Source organism: Microcaecilia unicolor, chromosome 2 (genome assembly GCF_901765095.1).
Source record: "Microcaecilia unicolor chromosome 2, aMicUni1.1, whole genome shotgun sequence".
NCBI classification, from domain to species: domain Eukaryota; kingdom Metazoa; phylum Chordata; class Amphibia; order Gymnophiona; family Siphonopidae; genus Microcaecilia; species Microcaecilia unicolor.
In genome coordinates this window covers 551,956,962-551,970,993 of record NC_044032.1, presented here as the reverse complement: position 1 = coordinate 551,970,993, position 14,032 = coordinate 551,956,962, and the positions used below count along the sequence as shown (strand labels likewise).

At 40.0% G+C, this 14,032-nt stretch overlaps 1 protein-coding gene across 1 annotated transcript in view; it reads left to right on the top strand.

Moving 5' to 3' along the window:
• The window catches only part of FRYL (FRY like transcription coactivator), a 655,466-nt gene that overhangs the window by 156,143 nt on the left and 485,291 nt on the right, over positions 1 to 14,032 (top strand). Inside the window, 2 exon segments of the mRNA XM_030191364.1 lie at positions 6,618 to 6,716; positions 8,305 to 8,406. Coding sequence (XP_030047224.1) covers positions 6,618 to 6,716; positions 8,305 to 8,406 — 201 coding nt within the window.

Here is a 14,032-nt window from a genome sequence, read left to right as displayed (position 1 = left end):
TATTGGGATAACAGACATGGTACCCACCCAACTTTATCATTGTAGTCCCAAACATCATAGCTGGCAAGGACAAGGATGATGTCATTCTGTGTGCGCATATAATACAGTCAGTCAAATTCAACATTTTTGCTGCCAGCCTGTTCTCATACGTATTCATTGTCCATCCTATTGGAAAAACTAAAAAGCAACAACAACTCAATATCAATATGTTCAGGGACATGTTGTCTGTCTATTCCTTGTCCACTTCAGTATTATTGATTCGTCGAATGTCCGATAAATGTATCCAAGAAGTGTGACCTTCCAGACGGGTAGTGGTCTGAGTAAGGGCCATGATAGCAAAAGGCCCTACATACACAGGATCCTTCCACGTTTTATGTGTAAAGTTCTTTCGTAGTACTAAATCACCTACTTTAAAAGCACAAACATCATTATTCCCTACCTGATGTGACACATTGGTACGAATCATGTCACTGGTCAAATTTAGCATTGGTTGTAGTTTTTGCCAATACTGCATAGTGTTTTCCACATTTACAGTTTGCATGGGAAAAAATTGACGCCCCGTCTGTATCTGGAATGGGGACAATTTTGTACGCCCATTAGGTTGGGCCCTTATTGTCATTAATGCTAATGGCAATAGATCAAGCTATGTATATAATTTTCCCACCATTTCTTTATTGAGAGATTTTAGTAAGACTCTCAACTTTGTTTTTAAAATTCCATTGTAACGCTCCACCAAACCATTGGAGGTGGGGCGATACACTGATACTTTCCTGTGTGTTAAACCCATAATCGTTTCCATTTCTTTCAAAATACTGTTATTGAAATGTGTCCCGTTATCAGAAATTATTCTAGACGGACACCCATGTCTTGGCATAATGTGAGTTATCAGGCATTGTACCACCTCATGTGCTGTCTCCCTTTTACATGGAAATGCTTCTATCCACCTTGAGAAAGCATCCACCCAAACTAACAAATATCTTTTTCCCTGCACTGGAACAATCATATCAGTGAAATCAATGTACCATTCTTTTGCTGGGCCTTCTGGTATTGGAAGTGTCCCAGGCGATATTTTAGGACCTCTTTTAGGTATGTTAATATTACATACCATGCAATTCTGCACGACCTGTTGAATCAAGTTATCCAAAATCTTTGCTCAAATTGTTGTTTCATAGTATCCTTGTTCCAATGCATGGTTGCATGCCATTCAGTCAATACCTTAATCACTTGGCTCATTGGCATGCAAGGTAATCCTTCTTCCTCATTAAACCATTCACTTCCCAATTTCATACATCCTTTCTTCAACCATTTTTCACTTTCCTGTCCCTCCGGCTGCCACATTTCAATCTTATCTACATTCGTAAGTGGCCCTTCCTGTGTCTGTCTAGTATTATACAAAATCTTTTCACTTTGCTTAACCACCTCCGTTGCTGCTGCATCAGCCATTGCATTACCTTGTGCCTCAAAGGTTGGCCTTTCAGTGTGGGCCGGGGTCCACACAACTGCCGTTTTTCTACCTTCACGTTCCCTTCTCGCCAAAATTTCAAACAGCAAATTCCAATATGTGTAATGTTGTAGATTTTTACCTGCACTGGTTATCATCCCCCTACGCTGCCATTTTAATATATGATACTGTAGTGAACTTGCAACGTAACCACTATCAGTATATATGGTGACATTTTGAGTCATATCAGTTTGTTGTAAGGCCGTAATAACGGCCAATAGTTCAGCATGCTGTGCAGTATGATCAGGAGGGGTTTTATATTGTACTTGTGTTATCTTTGTTAGATTCTCATCCACCTGCACGCAGGCAAAGCCTGCAACAGTCCTTTCACAAGCTCCATCTGTAAACCATATCAACCCATCAGACAAGGGTTCAAAAGTAAGACAGTGAAATGTAGGGATTTCTATAGTATCGATCTCAACCTCTTGATTGACAGGAAAAAGCAGATCTATCTTATTTCTCTGTTCTTTAGTTAATAGTATTATTCTTATATCTTGTCCTAAAAGTACTGCTTGATATTTTCCAAATCTAGTGGCTGTCAATGCCGTCTGGCTAGGGCTCAACAGCGTTTTAATCGTGTGGTTGGTATGTATTATAATAGGAACAAAAGGCATTTGTGCCCTCCATTTGCCTACCGCAGCCACAATAGCAGTCAATAACTTTGGTATTTCTTTCATTCCCTTTTCCACATGATTAAAAGAGCCTGACAAAAAAGCTACTGGTGTATTTACTTCATTATTTTGATTAATCATGGCTGCCCAACTGTTTCCCATGTCTTTTACCCATAGATGCACAGGTGATTGGATATCTATTACTGCTAAGGGTCCTGGGGATAACAAATCCCTCACAATCTTAGCCAGTACTATCTTATCCTGCTCTTCCAACACAATCAGAGTATTCTTTGGTGTGGCTGCGGGCAGTTTCAAATGTTTATAAAGTCTCATTACTTTTTGTGTATAATTTGGTATCCATTGTCTACAGTAATTTAACATTCCCAAAACAGCACGTAACTGGGTAACTGTTTGCGGTACCGGGGTCTCATTTAAAATAGATATAACTTCCGGTATAATGACCTTATGTTCTGCTGAAACATTTTGTCCTAAAAAGGTGACAGTAGCCTGAGCTACAACACATTTCTCCTTATTACATTTATATCCTAATTCTAATAACAAAAATAATTTTCTAGTCCATTCTAGGCATTCTGCTTCAGTCTCAGCAGACAGTAGAATATCATCTACATAGACAAACAATGACACCGTGTCAGGCAATTGACTCCTGAAATCCTTTAAATCCTTTTTCTTTCTGTCTCACCCATTTTTCCTCCTTTTTCTGTTCCCTAGTCCCCACATCACTGTCCTCATTATCCCCTCCCTTTTCACTTTCTGAATCACTGGGGGGTCATCAAGAGCCGAATACCCAGCGCTTGGCACAGGGCGCTTTGGCTTTGATTCCTTCATTTTATCAGTCGCCCTTAGGGGGCACAACGTGTCCCTGCTAGATTCATACGACAGGGGATTATTTCTTTTATACATTTCTGCCTCTTGTTGTATCCTATCTACATCAGCATGAAAAAGATCTGCTGCTACAGAAAATAAATTCCAAATTGTAAGATGCTTCTCTAAACTTTTCTGCTTCTTTTTATTTTCTTGTATGTATCTCAGGAGAGATAATAATTTTGGACGATCAAACGATCCATACTGAGACCAGCTCAAAAAAGAATCTTTTGCATCATATTTGACCCATTTCTCATGTGTTTTTTCAATCTGTTTTTTATCTAACGGAAATAATTCTATGACATGCTGCAAAGGGGTGCATTTTTTTGAACTATCTAAATCTAAATACAAAGTATATACAGGGGGCTTTTTTTTCTTATCTGCCCCTTTCCCTTCCATTTTATTTTGACTATTACAATTTCTCCTATATAACCACAACCTACAAAAATATACTAGGGTGCTTAAGCAAAAAATATATACAAAAAAGAGAACTACAAAGGGAAACAAATATACAAAAAGAAAAGTCAGTGTGCACTATTACTCACGCGTCTTCTTATTTCTTTTTAAGCAAGCCCAGGAGTCGTCACCTGTATGTCCACGTCAGTAGGTTGATCACTCCCACGCCAGTGGTGCACAGAAATCAGGCTTAAACAACGCTTGCTCTCAAAATCCTGTAAAACTTTCATTAACAACAAACACTTAATTTGTCATTCGTCTCGCCCTTTCTTTCCATGCGCGGCATATGTCCTGCCGCGGTCGCCACTTTGAAGAAAAGGCTAGACGAATTTCATATTCAATATAAAAAGTTTATTCACTTTTTAGTTTACAATTTTACTGTATACCATCAATGGGGTATTCAGGAAGCATATCTGTACAGACAAAGCAGTCAGAATGCTTAATATACAGATTTCCCATTGGTCTTATATAGCATTTTTCCCTGGCATCTGACTAATTCTTATACAACATTCCTGTGCAAGTCTCTGAATACCACAAAGCTGTTAATCATGTGCAGAACATGCTGCTGCATCTGTTTCCCCTTATTGCTCCCTTCTTTCCCACAGACTTTCTGGAGCCGTGCCTTTGGCTGATGTTTAATGTCCGTCACATTCTTTTCTCATGCCTCAGGAGGTTTTAGTGTTAACACAGCTTGTTCTGATAATGGAGCCTTCCACTTCCATTTTTTTATGCTTTTATTCAACAGAATCGAACTCAGTTCCCCAGGACCAGAGTCCACCACCCTAACCACTAGGCCACTCCTCCATTAGCCTGTACTCCCGATTGTCTATACTAATTAACAAGATTGAAGTTTAATATTCCTGATAGTTTTTTAGTTAATCTATCACGATTGAAGTGAATCCAATATCTTAATCATGAAAATATACCTTCTTTAACTGTATACTTAATCCTCTCTGTCTCCTTCACCTTAAACATGTATTTCTCTTCCGAAATTGGTGATCACCATTACGGAAAATGTAAGCCACATTGAGCCTGCAAATAGTGGGAAAATGTGGGATACAAATGCTACAAATCTACTATAATAAAACTCACCCTCAACGTTCTGAGGACACTGACGTCAGTGAAGCCAAGCCACTGACAACAGTTCCTTCAGGTTCGAAGGTTCGTGGTGGTGAAGCCACCAGGCCCCGCCCTTGCGTCAAACGTCATGACATCGAGGGCGGAGCAAACGTTGAGGGTGAGTTTTATTATCCTATTACACCTCACGCCTCTCCCACACTCTGCCCCCCTCCGCGTAACCTAACCGCCCCTGCCGCCCAGCTGAGCAGAAAACCGCTGCCCTGACACTGCCGCCCTCCCGAAACTACCGCCCAGTTTAGGACAATACCGCCGCCCTCCCGAACCTGCCGCCCATCTGACCCGAATACCGCCGACCTGCTCTCCCACACTAACAAAAAAAAAAAAAGAGAACAGACATCTGATGTCTCTGCAGCCGCTCCTCCTCTCCCTTTACATCGCTGCCCCTGGAGAAGACCCCGGAGGAGCGCTGCGACATCAGAGGGGAGAGGAGCAGCAGCTGCAGAGGTGCGTTTTACTTTTAACAACTTTTAAAAAAATGTTTCTTTATGTTCTGGCTGCTGCTGCTGAACAGGAGAAGCAGCAGCAGCCACAGAGTTAGCATTTGCAGGTGCCGAGGGGGTTCATGTGGGCGGGGGGGGGGGGGGGGAGGGGCTTCGTTATGCGCCGGAGGGGGGGGAGTGGGTCGGGTGATATCGCCGGGGGGGGGGGGGAAGGGGCTTGCAAATCGCGTGCCCACACCGAAAACCTGCAACAAAACCTATTTTAACCCCCTGACTTCACTACTATAGCCTACTCTGAAGCCAGCCTGCCACTGCTGCTAAATACAAAGATTCATTGGTACAGGCAACCCACATCGACTATCGAAGGTAAACTATGCAGGGGGGGGCAGGGGAGGGGGGACCCTAAGACCACAGAGGGGGGTCGGGTCGGGGGTCCTCAAACCACAGAGAGAGGGGGGTCCTCAGAGCACAGAGAGCGGGGGTCCTCACACCACAGACAGGGGGTGGGAAGAGGGGTCCTCAGGCCACAGCGTAGGGGATCCTCAAACCTGAGAGGGGGAGAGCGAAGGACACTCACTGTCTCACACACACACTCGCACACACTCATTCTCACATAAACACACACTTTCTGACAGACATACTTGCACCCACTCTCACTGTCTCACACTCACACACTTGCACATTAACTCTCTCTCACGCACACAGTCACTGTCACAGACACTCTCTCAAGCATACACCCTCCGCCAAAAACCTTGCTAGCGCCCGTTTCATTTCAGCAAGAAACGGGCCTTTTTTTACTAGTAAATAAATGAAGGATTTGCAAGGCTGCAACGTGGTCTTTGGTCCACACATTCATATCCCACTACTCTCCGGATCAGGATACCCGACACGACAATCAGTTTGGACAGGCAGTTCTGCAGAATTTGTTTGGTGTCTAGAATCCTACTCTACCCTCCTAGGCCCAGTTTTATTCTGTTCAATTCTGCACCTACACACCTAGGATGTATGCAGTTTCAGGTTGATTGAAATTTTAATCTTGATGTTTCAAGACTCAGTTATCCTAGCTTTCTTATTTTTGGTGAGCCTGATAGCTAGGGATTCCTAGATGTGAGAATAAGGCGGCCTGCTTATTCTGTGAGAAAGCAAAGATACTAACCTGTAGCTGGTGTTCTCAGAGGACAGTGGGCTGCTTATTCTCACATATCCTCCCACCTCCCCTAGGAGTTGTATTTAGTTATAGGCTATCTCCTTTTTGCTTTTCATTTGACTCAATGTCCCGCTCTTGCTTGTCGGGTGGGAAGGCACCAGTGCATGCGCAGTGGGACGATGCTAGAATTTTCTACTTCACTTATTAGTCAGCGTCTGCACTGGGCTTCGTGGATGATGTCACCCAGATGTGAGAAAATTGACCTGTTGTCCTCTGAGAACACCAGCTACAGGTAAGTACTTTGCTTTATTCATGCATCCAATTTGTACCTATACATTTGAAGGCCATTTTGGGTGTTGATTTTCCTCTTTATATTGCCTCTAAGCTATATATTTTTAAATATTTTCTGTACTTACAATTTCTTCTTTATTTTTATCTAGGCCGTTAAAAATGAAGTTAATGTGCCATGTCTGAAAAATTTTGTAGAGATGCTTTATCATACCACAGTTGAGCTGAGCTCAAGAAAGAAGCATTCACTGGTACTTACAGAAACATTATGACTTAAATTTTTATAAAGTTGAACTGTTTGATAATGGAGGCTAGAGAAGTAATTTGGGTAAACCAAATTTTTGAAATTCAAGTCTAAAATATCAAGAATTTTATTGTTGGGTTTATACTCCTGGAGGAGTTCTCAAACAAATTAAAAATTCTCTGCACTATATTTAAATACTCAGCAAAATTCTGTGTACTGTATTAGTAATTGTTTTGAGACCTGACAGTGCATTAAAGTGCTAAAGGAGGGATGTGTAATCTTCTTAACTTTAATAACACTTAAAATTGGTTATTATCGGATGAAACTTGATTAAACTACCCTATCTAAAAGTACCATTGATACTACTAAGACGGTCAAAGTTTTAAAGATAGAATTCCTCTTTAGCATAAAAAATATGCATATGTCTCTAAACAGTGGGGTCGATATTCAGCTGGGTTTAAGCATGCAGTAGATGCTCCTGCCACTTAAATCGCGTTGATCTCTTTGACATCAATGTTTAGTGGCACTTAACTGATCAGCGCCACTAAATATCGGTTCTAACCTTCCATTGCAAAAGCGGGCAGTGAAAGGGAGGGGTGGGGCAGAGTTGGTGAGGACCTGGCACTTACAGATGTGGTCCATATTCAGTGCTGTAGCCTGCATAAGCTAAGTGGCCAGAAAAGACCATACACAATGGTGTCCTATGTTTGGCGGCTTAGCTGTGAGGGTGCCAGCACTGAATATCGGCTGCCACCCTCATACCTTCAGGGTTCTGCTGTCAGGAACCAAGCTGATCCTCCCCCTTCGAGCCAATTCCCCCATCCAACAGAGAACCCTCTTGATGTGGTCTTCCTACCTAACACAAACCATCAAAGCTCCCACCATTCAACTAAGAACTCTGCCCTCGTGCTCCCCCTCCCCCCAAGATCTCCCATATTATAGAAAATTGACCCTTGTAGTAGTTCTGTGATGCCCACTATCCCCTGGCGGTAATGTCATTTTGTATTTGAGTGAGACAGGGTGGGAACAGAGGGCCACTGCTCCTCCCTCATCCTACTATACCACCAGGAATGGCCTCGGGTAAGGCCAGGGATTCAGAGTCTCTGTTGGTTGGGAGGAGCACCAGGAGGATTTCTGTTAGTTGGGGGAGGGGGAAAGTTGGAGGACCTCACATATCAGTTATGCAGGTCCCGGCTGCTGTTCAGCTGGGACCTGAATAAGCGTCTTATCTGGGTCCTAGCATATATTCAGCCAGGGCCCACATAAGTGCTGGTGGCCAGCATATATCTGGTCATACCTGGATATTCAGTTCTGGTGCCTGGACATGGCCTGGCAGTGAATATTCAGGTCTAATGTAGCCAGCTGCAGCAAGCACTTAAAAAACCATTGCTGCTGCTGCTTGAATATTGACCAGTTAATAGTCAGCTTAAGGATGATTATATTTTTAAGGGTATATATTAAGACGTTAACTCTAGTTTTGCCTTTCTATAGTGAAAGCTCTGCTTTATCTAACTTGGGTTATTGCTTAATGATAAACTGTTAATGCAGAAAATTTGTAATAAACCCCCTCTCCACACCTTTTTCCCTTTCCCTAGGCACTCTATCCACTGATCACTTGCCTGTTGTGTGTCAGTCAAAAACAGTTTTTTTTAAATAACTGGCATATTTTCCTACAGAACTGTTTATCACATTTGAAGGTAAGAAAAAGTCTTATTTGGAATGCTGTTTGATGGATAACAGTCCTTAGCTATCTTACTGTTCAGTTGAAATTGTATTCTTTTTAAACCGAATATAATTGGTTATGTTTAAGTACTTCCTTGCCTACAGTCTGAGTTTGCTAGTCTTTCTTCGTGTCATGCACTTAATTTTATTAAATTCTATTTTAGTGTAGTCTTAGGAAAGTGCTAATGATTCCATAATGTTTTGTGTTTCAGGTTTTATTGTCTTTTAAGGAAAGTCCTTCACTGAGTAATGACTCTCCATGGATCTTTACTCATGTCCTGCATGATTTGTTCTAACTTAGCATACTTTTGGGTCCAATATTTCATAGGGCCTCTTATCGGGAAATAGGACATACAGATATTTTACGAAAGGCCTGACTGAACAATGGAGCCTGTTGTATAATATTTATTAGGAGGCATAGGAATATAAGCACGTATAAGTCTTGGCATATCCAGCAGCAACAGCCATTTCAGTAAGAAACATGTTTAAAAAGAAGAACAGCATCATTTAGGGATTTGCATGTGAAAGTGCCAATTTTGCTACTTAAAGGTGATGTAGATGTCCGCACTTACATGTTTTAAGTGCTATATTTTGCAAAACTACATGTCCAAATGTAGCCAATCAGGAAATGGGGGGGGGGGGGGGGGGGGGGTATTTATAGACATTGGACATGTTATTAACATACCAGAGAGGAAAACTCAGTTGGCCCCTCACTTAATTATGTGAACCCAAAGTCCATTTTACATTTCAAATTTCAACTTTAGTATACTGCAAATAAAATATCTGTCCAGCCTCGTTGTAAATGCTGCTGTTTACATGTAAGTGACTTGAATGCCTTCTAATATTACCTTCTTTCTGTTTTAATTCTATTTAAAACATTACAAAAACACACTTGTGTTTTGAAATGTCAGCTTTGCCTTCATGGTGGCATCTTTCATGCTTCTCTGTTTCTTTTTATTATGTTTTTATCTAACATATTCCATCTTCAGTGACTTCTCTTCATTTGCATTAGTTTTGCTATTTTTCTGTTTTAATTTTGCTATCGCAGCTTTTATTAAGTGCAATTTTATTTTTGCTATCATGAAGTGTATGTTTTACATTTTAAAAAGTTATGTTGACTATTTAACATTAAGCATACTTTCCTTAGGGCTCTATACAGCAGAAATTCTGTACTGATTTCCATATACAAAGGGGTGAACTATTATTCAGTAGGAAATTTTGCCAGAGCTTTTACTGTGATTTGGAATAAGTGCCCATTGCAGCAATGGAAATTTAGAAAATCTGTGGTGGGTCACCAAAAAGTTTATTACTGCAAAAGATAGTTTATCCCAGGCCAGTAATCATCCAGGAAAAAAGTTCTAATGTTATTTCATGAGATCATCCTCTCTTGTTTTTTCTGTTCTTATTTGTAAATGCCATACTCGTTTTCATTAGATTTTTTTTTCTTGTCTTTTTGAGAAGCTGTTTGACTAAAGAGCTGCAGGATGATAATCATATCATCTTTGAATTTATCTTCATGCCAAATGGAAATATTTTTCATAATATCAAGGAACTCCCATATGATTTATTTTTGTTTACTAAGGACCAGCTTCTTTATATACTAGAGAAAGAGATCATCTAGGAGAGCTTTAGAAGAAGCTTTCATTCCGAATGAACTGACTGAGAAAAACAATTCTAATGTGATATAATCTTTTTTGCAAAGTACCGTTATTCCCTGCATTTTTTTTTAGTTTAGCTGTTATCACTTTATTAAATAATTACAATGACCTTGTAACCAAGGCAAATGTGTGTTGCTTAATATTACTTGCACCCTTTGCCAACTTTGAGATCTAGAGTTAGTCAGCAGTTAAAGTGTTTACTGAGTAGTGGGGTTGTCTGCTGACTCTGTTAATAGTTTTTCCCCTATGAATCTAAGATATGATTGCTCTAGAAGCATCTGTTATCAACCTGTACTGAACTGCTGAATTGAGCCTTTAGTTATCTGCTGTCTGTTGTTTTGTGCTATTTATCATCTAACCTGCATGTGCTTCCCATTCTCATGTTTGTTATGTTTTGCTGTCTCACATTGCTTTATTTAGATGCCATCTAACAACAGTATCAGAAAACAAATAGAAACACTGCAGGTGAGTTAATGTTCTTAGACGTTAGAAAAAGCAAAAAGTTGCTTAAACTATAGTGCAGTGCTATGCTTCCATTTAACTTTTCTTTGAGTACAAGCAGGATATACAGTCATCACAAGGAGGGAATGTTATCTGATGGAGCCTGGGCTAGTTAAATGTAAACAAAGCTGTGAACTTTCTAGAGAAACCCACTATACTTGTTCAATATTTCCTGCATCATCATTGTTGTGCAGGGCCACTTCAGTTCTTTTTTTCTAAGTGGAGCTCATTATGGATCAGCAAGTAATTGGTCCATCTAGGTTTCAGTGTTCCTAGAGGATGACATGAAGACAAAGTTTGTCTCTGTCCCCGCCCTGTCCCTGTGGGTTCTGTCTCCATCCTGTCCCTACAGGCCCTGTCTCTGTTCCCACCCCATCCCCGCGGAATCTGTCCTCATCTGCAGAAGCATCGAACACTTATGATTTTGTATTTATCTTTTAATTAAAGTATAAAAAGAGACAATATGCTTTGCAACTGTTGTTTATAAATCACAAGTAGAAAACAGTAATAGCAACTGGCAACTATAATAACCCTCCCACCACCATCCTTTCAACAACAGCTGACTTATACTACCACAAGAAATCCTAATCCACCCTGATAAAATGTCCAGGGGTACAAAATACAACCCATTCTGTATTCCCACACTAACTGTGGTAAAGGCATGTGCAGCTTAAAATATTCTGTAAGTTACACGTGTAAGTGGGAGAGAAGCGTCCCACTCATGCTGCTTGCACACATGTGCCCTCCTTGAGGAGTTATGCACGATAGCACATACACGTGCCCTTTAAACAACAACACTTAAAGTGCTTATAAATGCTATTTTCCCTGTATTTATGTACAGTAGAGGCATATAAATGCAGATGAGTATTTATAGAATTGCTTTTCACATCCGTAGTGGTCACCTTTCAAACATAACACCTAGGGGATTTTGTGATCCCCGGATCACCCACACAATACCTGGTTTTGGCTTTAGCAGTTAGTTGGGATATTCATTGGGATTTATCTGGGTAAGTGACATTTAATATTCCCTTGGGGCCCAGCCAGCATGAGTTAACCAGATAAAAGCTTTCTTAACTGATTAACCCACTTAGATTAACAACCCCATAATATTTCAATTTATTGAATCTGCCAGATTTTTAGGAGAAACTGCACTAGAAGGTGTTATGTTTCAAGTTGGGGTTTCAAGTTTAGTTTTATTTGATATTTCACCTTTACATATAGACTATCGACTGATCTCAGGTGGAATCAGTTTGCTGTGTAGTATGACAGAAAGCCTGGATTATATGTCCTGTTCTACTAAAAAAAAAAAAAAGCTGCTTGAATATCTTCTACATCTATCAGAGTCAAATTTGAAATCCTACTCTTGATTTGGCTTAGTATAATTGGCACTCTTTTTAAACTGTACATGATTGAATTAGATTATTGGGGAGAAGGGAAATTGTTTATTTTTCTTATGCAAATGATATAGTTTTGATTTTTTCCTATTTCTGACTTACCAACTGTGAAAGTTTTGATGAATGTTGCCTTCATGGAGATATTTGTTTGAATGTCCAGTCATTCTCTGAAAATCAATCCTTATAAGACAAGTGTCCTGTGGGTAAAAACTAACAATATTGATTTGTCAGTGGGGATAGTGGGACTGTTTGATACTGACGTTAATGTAAGAAATGTGATATAGTTACTGGGGTTTTGGGTGGATGCAGGTTTAACTATGGAGACTTGTATTGCAAATTTGGTTCAAAAGACTTACTTTATACTGAAATTGTTATGTAGATTAAAATATTTTTTGGATTGCCAACATTTTTGAATTATTATTCAGGCAGTGATCTCATCATTGGATTGCTGCAATGTTTGCTTGGATGGGCCTCCTGGCTAAACAGTTGCTCAGAGTACAGTCCTTTCAAGATGTAGCTGCCAAATTGATTTTTTTTTTTGGGGGGGGGGGGGGGTGAAAGTTCAACCATGTGACCCCATTTTTGTCTGAATTATATTGGTTGCCGTTGTGAGTGAGAATGGAATTCAAAGCATTGATGTTTATTTTTAAGATAATATATGGATTGAACTCAGGTTATCTGAATCCTATGATATCGATTTATCAGCCTGGTCAATCTCTTGGAGCTTTTGTTAGCCTTACCATCTGCTGAGTCATGCAGGCTGCTTAATACGAAAAACAAGACTTTGTGTATGAAGGCCCCAGAACTCTTAAATGGACTTCCATCTTTTATCAGGGGCGTTGCACAATATATATCTTTTAGGAAAGCATTGAAGACATGGCTGTTTAAAAAATACTTATCCTATTAATGATTGCTGTTTTTATGATGATTTTTTTAATTCATGTATTTGACAGCCTTGGTTATTGTATTATGCTTATGGTTAATCTTGGATGCAATCTGGTTGGAACTTGAGGGTTTAGCCGGGATATAAATGCTGATCTTAAATTGTGCAAACTGTTTTATATGGGGCTTGTTTTAGCTGAAGCTTTTCTTCAAGCTTCCTTTGGTATCTTTGGCCCTCAACATAGTTCTAATGCAGCTAATGAAGGTTTCCTTTGAGCTGCTAGAGTCTTGTGAACTGTAGGGATGGTGTAGGCCAAAGATTTTCGTCGCTTTAGTTTTCATAGGCTTTTTTTTTTTTTTTTACATTATTATTATTTTGTTTTTGTTTTGTGGGCAGTGTCATAAGTAGCTTGTACCCTTCATGATACAGGAAGAAAAAACAGAAATTTGGGGCTAAAAAAAAAATGAAATGTTGTTGGGAAATGTCAATAACATTTCTTGTGTTTCATAGTACTTTGAGCCTGAAATGAAATTTAGAAGTTTTTCCTGTGTTGTGAAGTGTGCACACACTCTTCATGAAAGTGTGCACACTATGACTTGTTTTGTTCTTTTTCATGTCATTTCAAATGAATGCACATCTTTAGTGAACTGTACCTGGCCTTGAAGATGATCTTATTTTGATGGTGTCACTTTGGAGTTGGTGAACTCTAAGTCTTGGTGTCTTTTTGGTCTTATACAAATTTTGCAACAGTTGGGTGGTTCAGTTCCTTGCCTAAGGTGGTATTAGACTTTTTCCGTAATCAGTTGATTGTCCTTCCAATACTTTTACCAGGCCACATGTTTGTGAAGGTGGAATGTGCCTTGCATAGCTTGGATGGCAAAAGAGCCTTAGTTTTCTATTTGTAGCAGACTAAAGCTTTTAAAAAAGGCCGCCCAACCTTTGTTTCTTTTGTTCCCAATACACCTGGGACTTTTCATAGCCAAGCATGCAGTCTCTAAGTGGATAGCAGATGGCATTTTATCCTTGTCAGGCAGGCTTGGCTGTTGGAGAAATGTGTCAAGGCTCATAATATCAGAGCCATAGTGGTGTCGAAGACTTGCCTATGATCATCCTCCCTGGTATAGATCATCAAGGCTGTGATGTGGACTTCTATCCACACATTCAC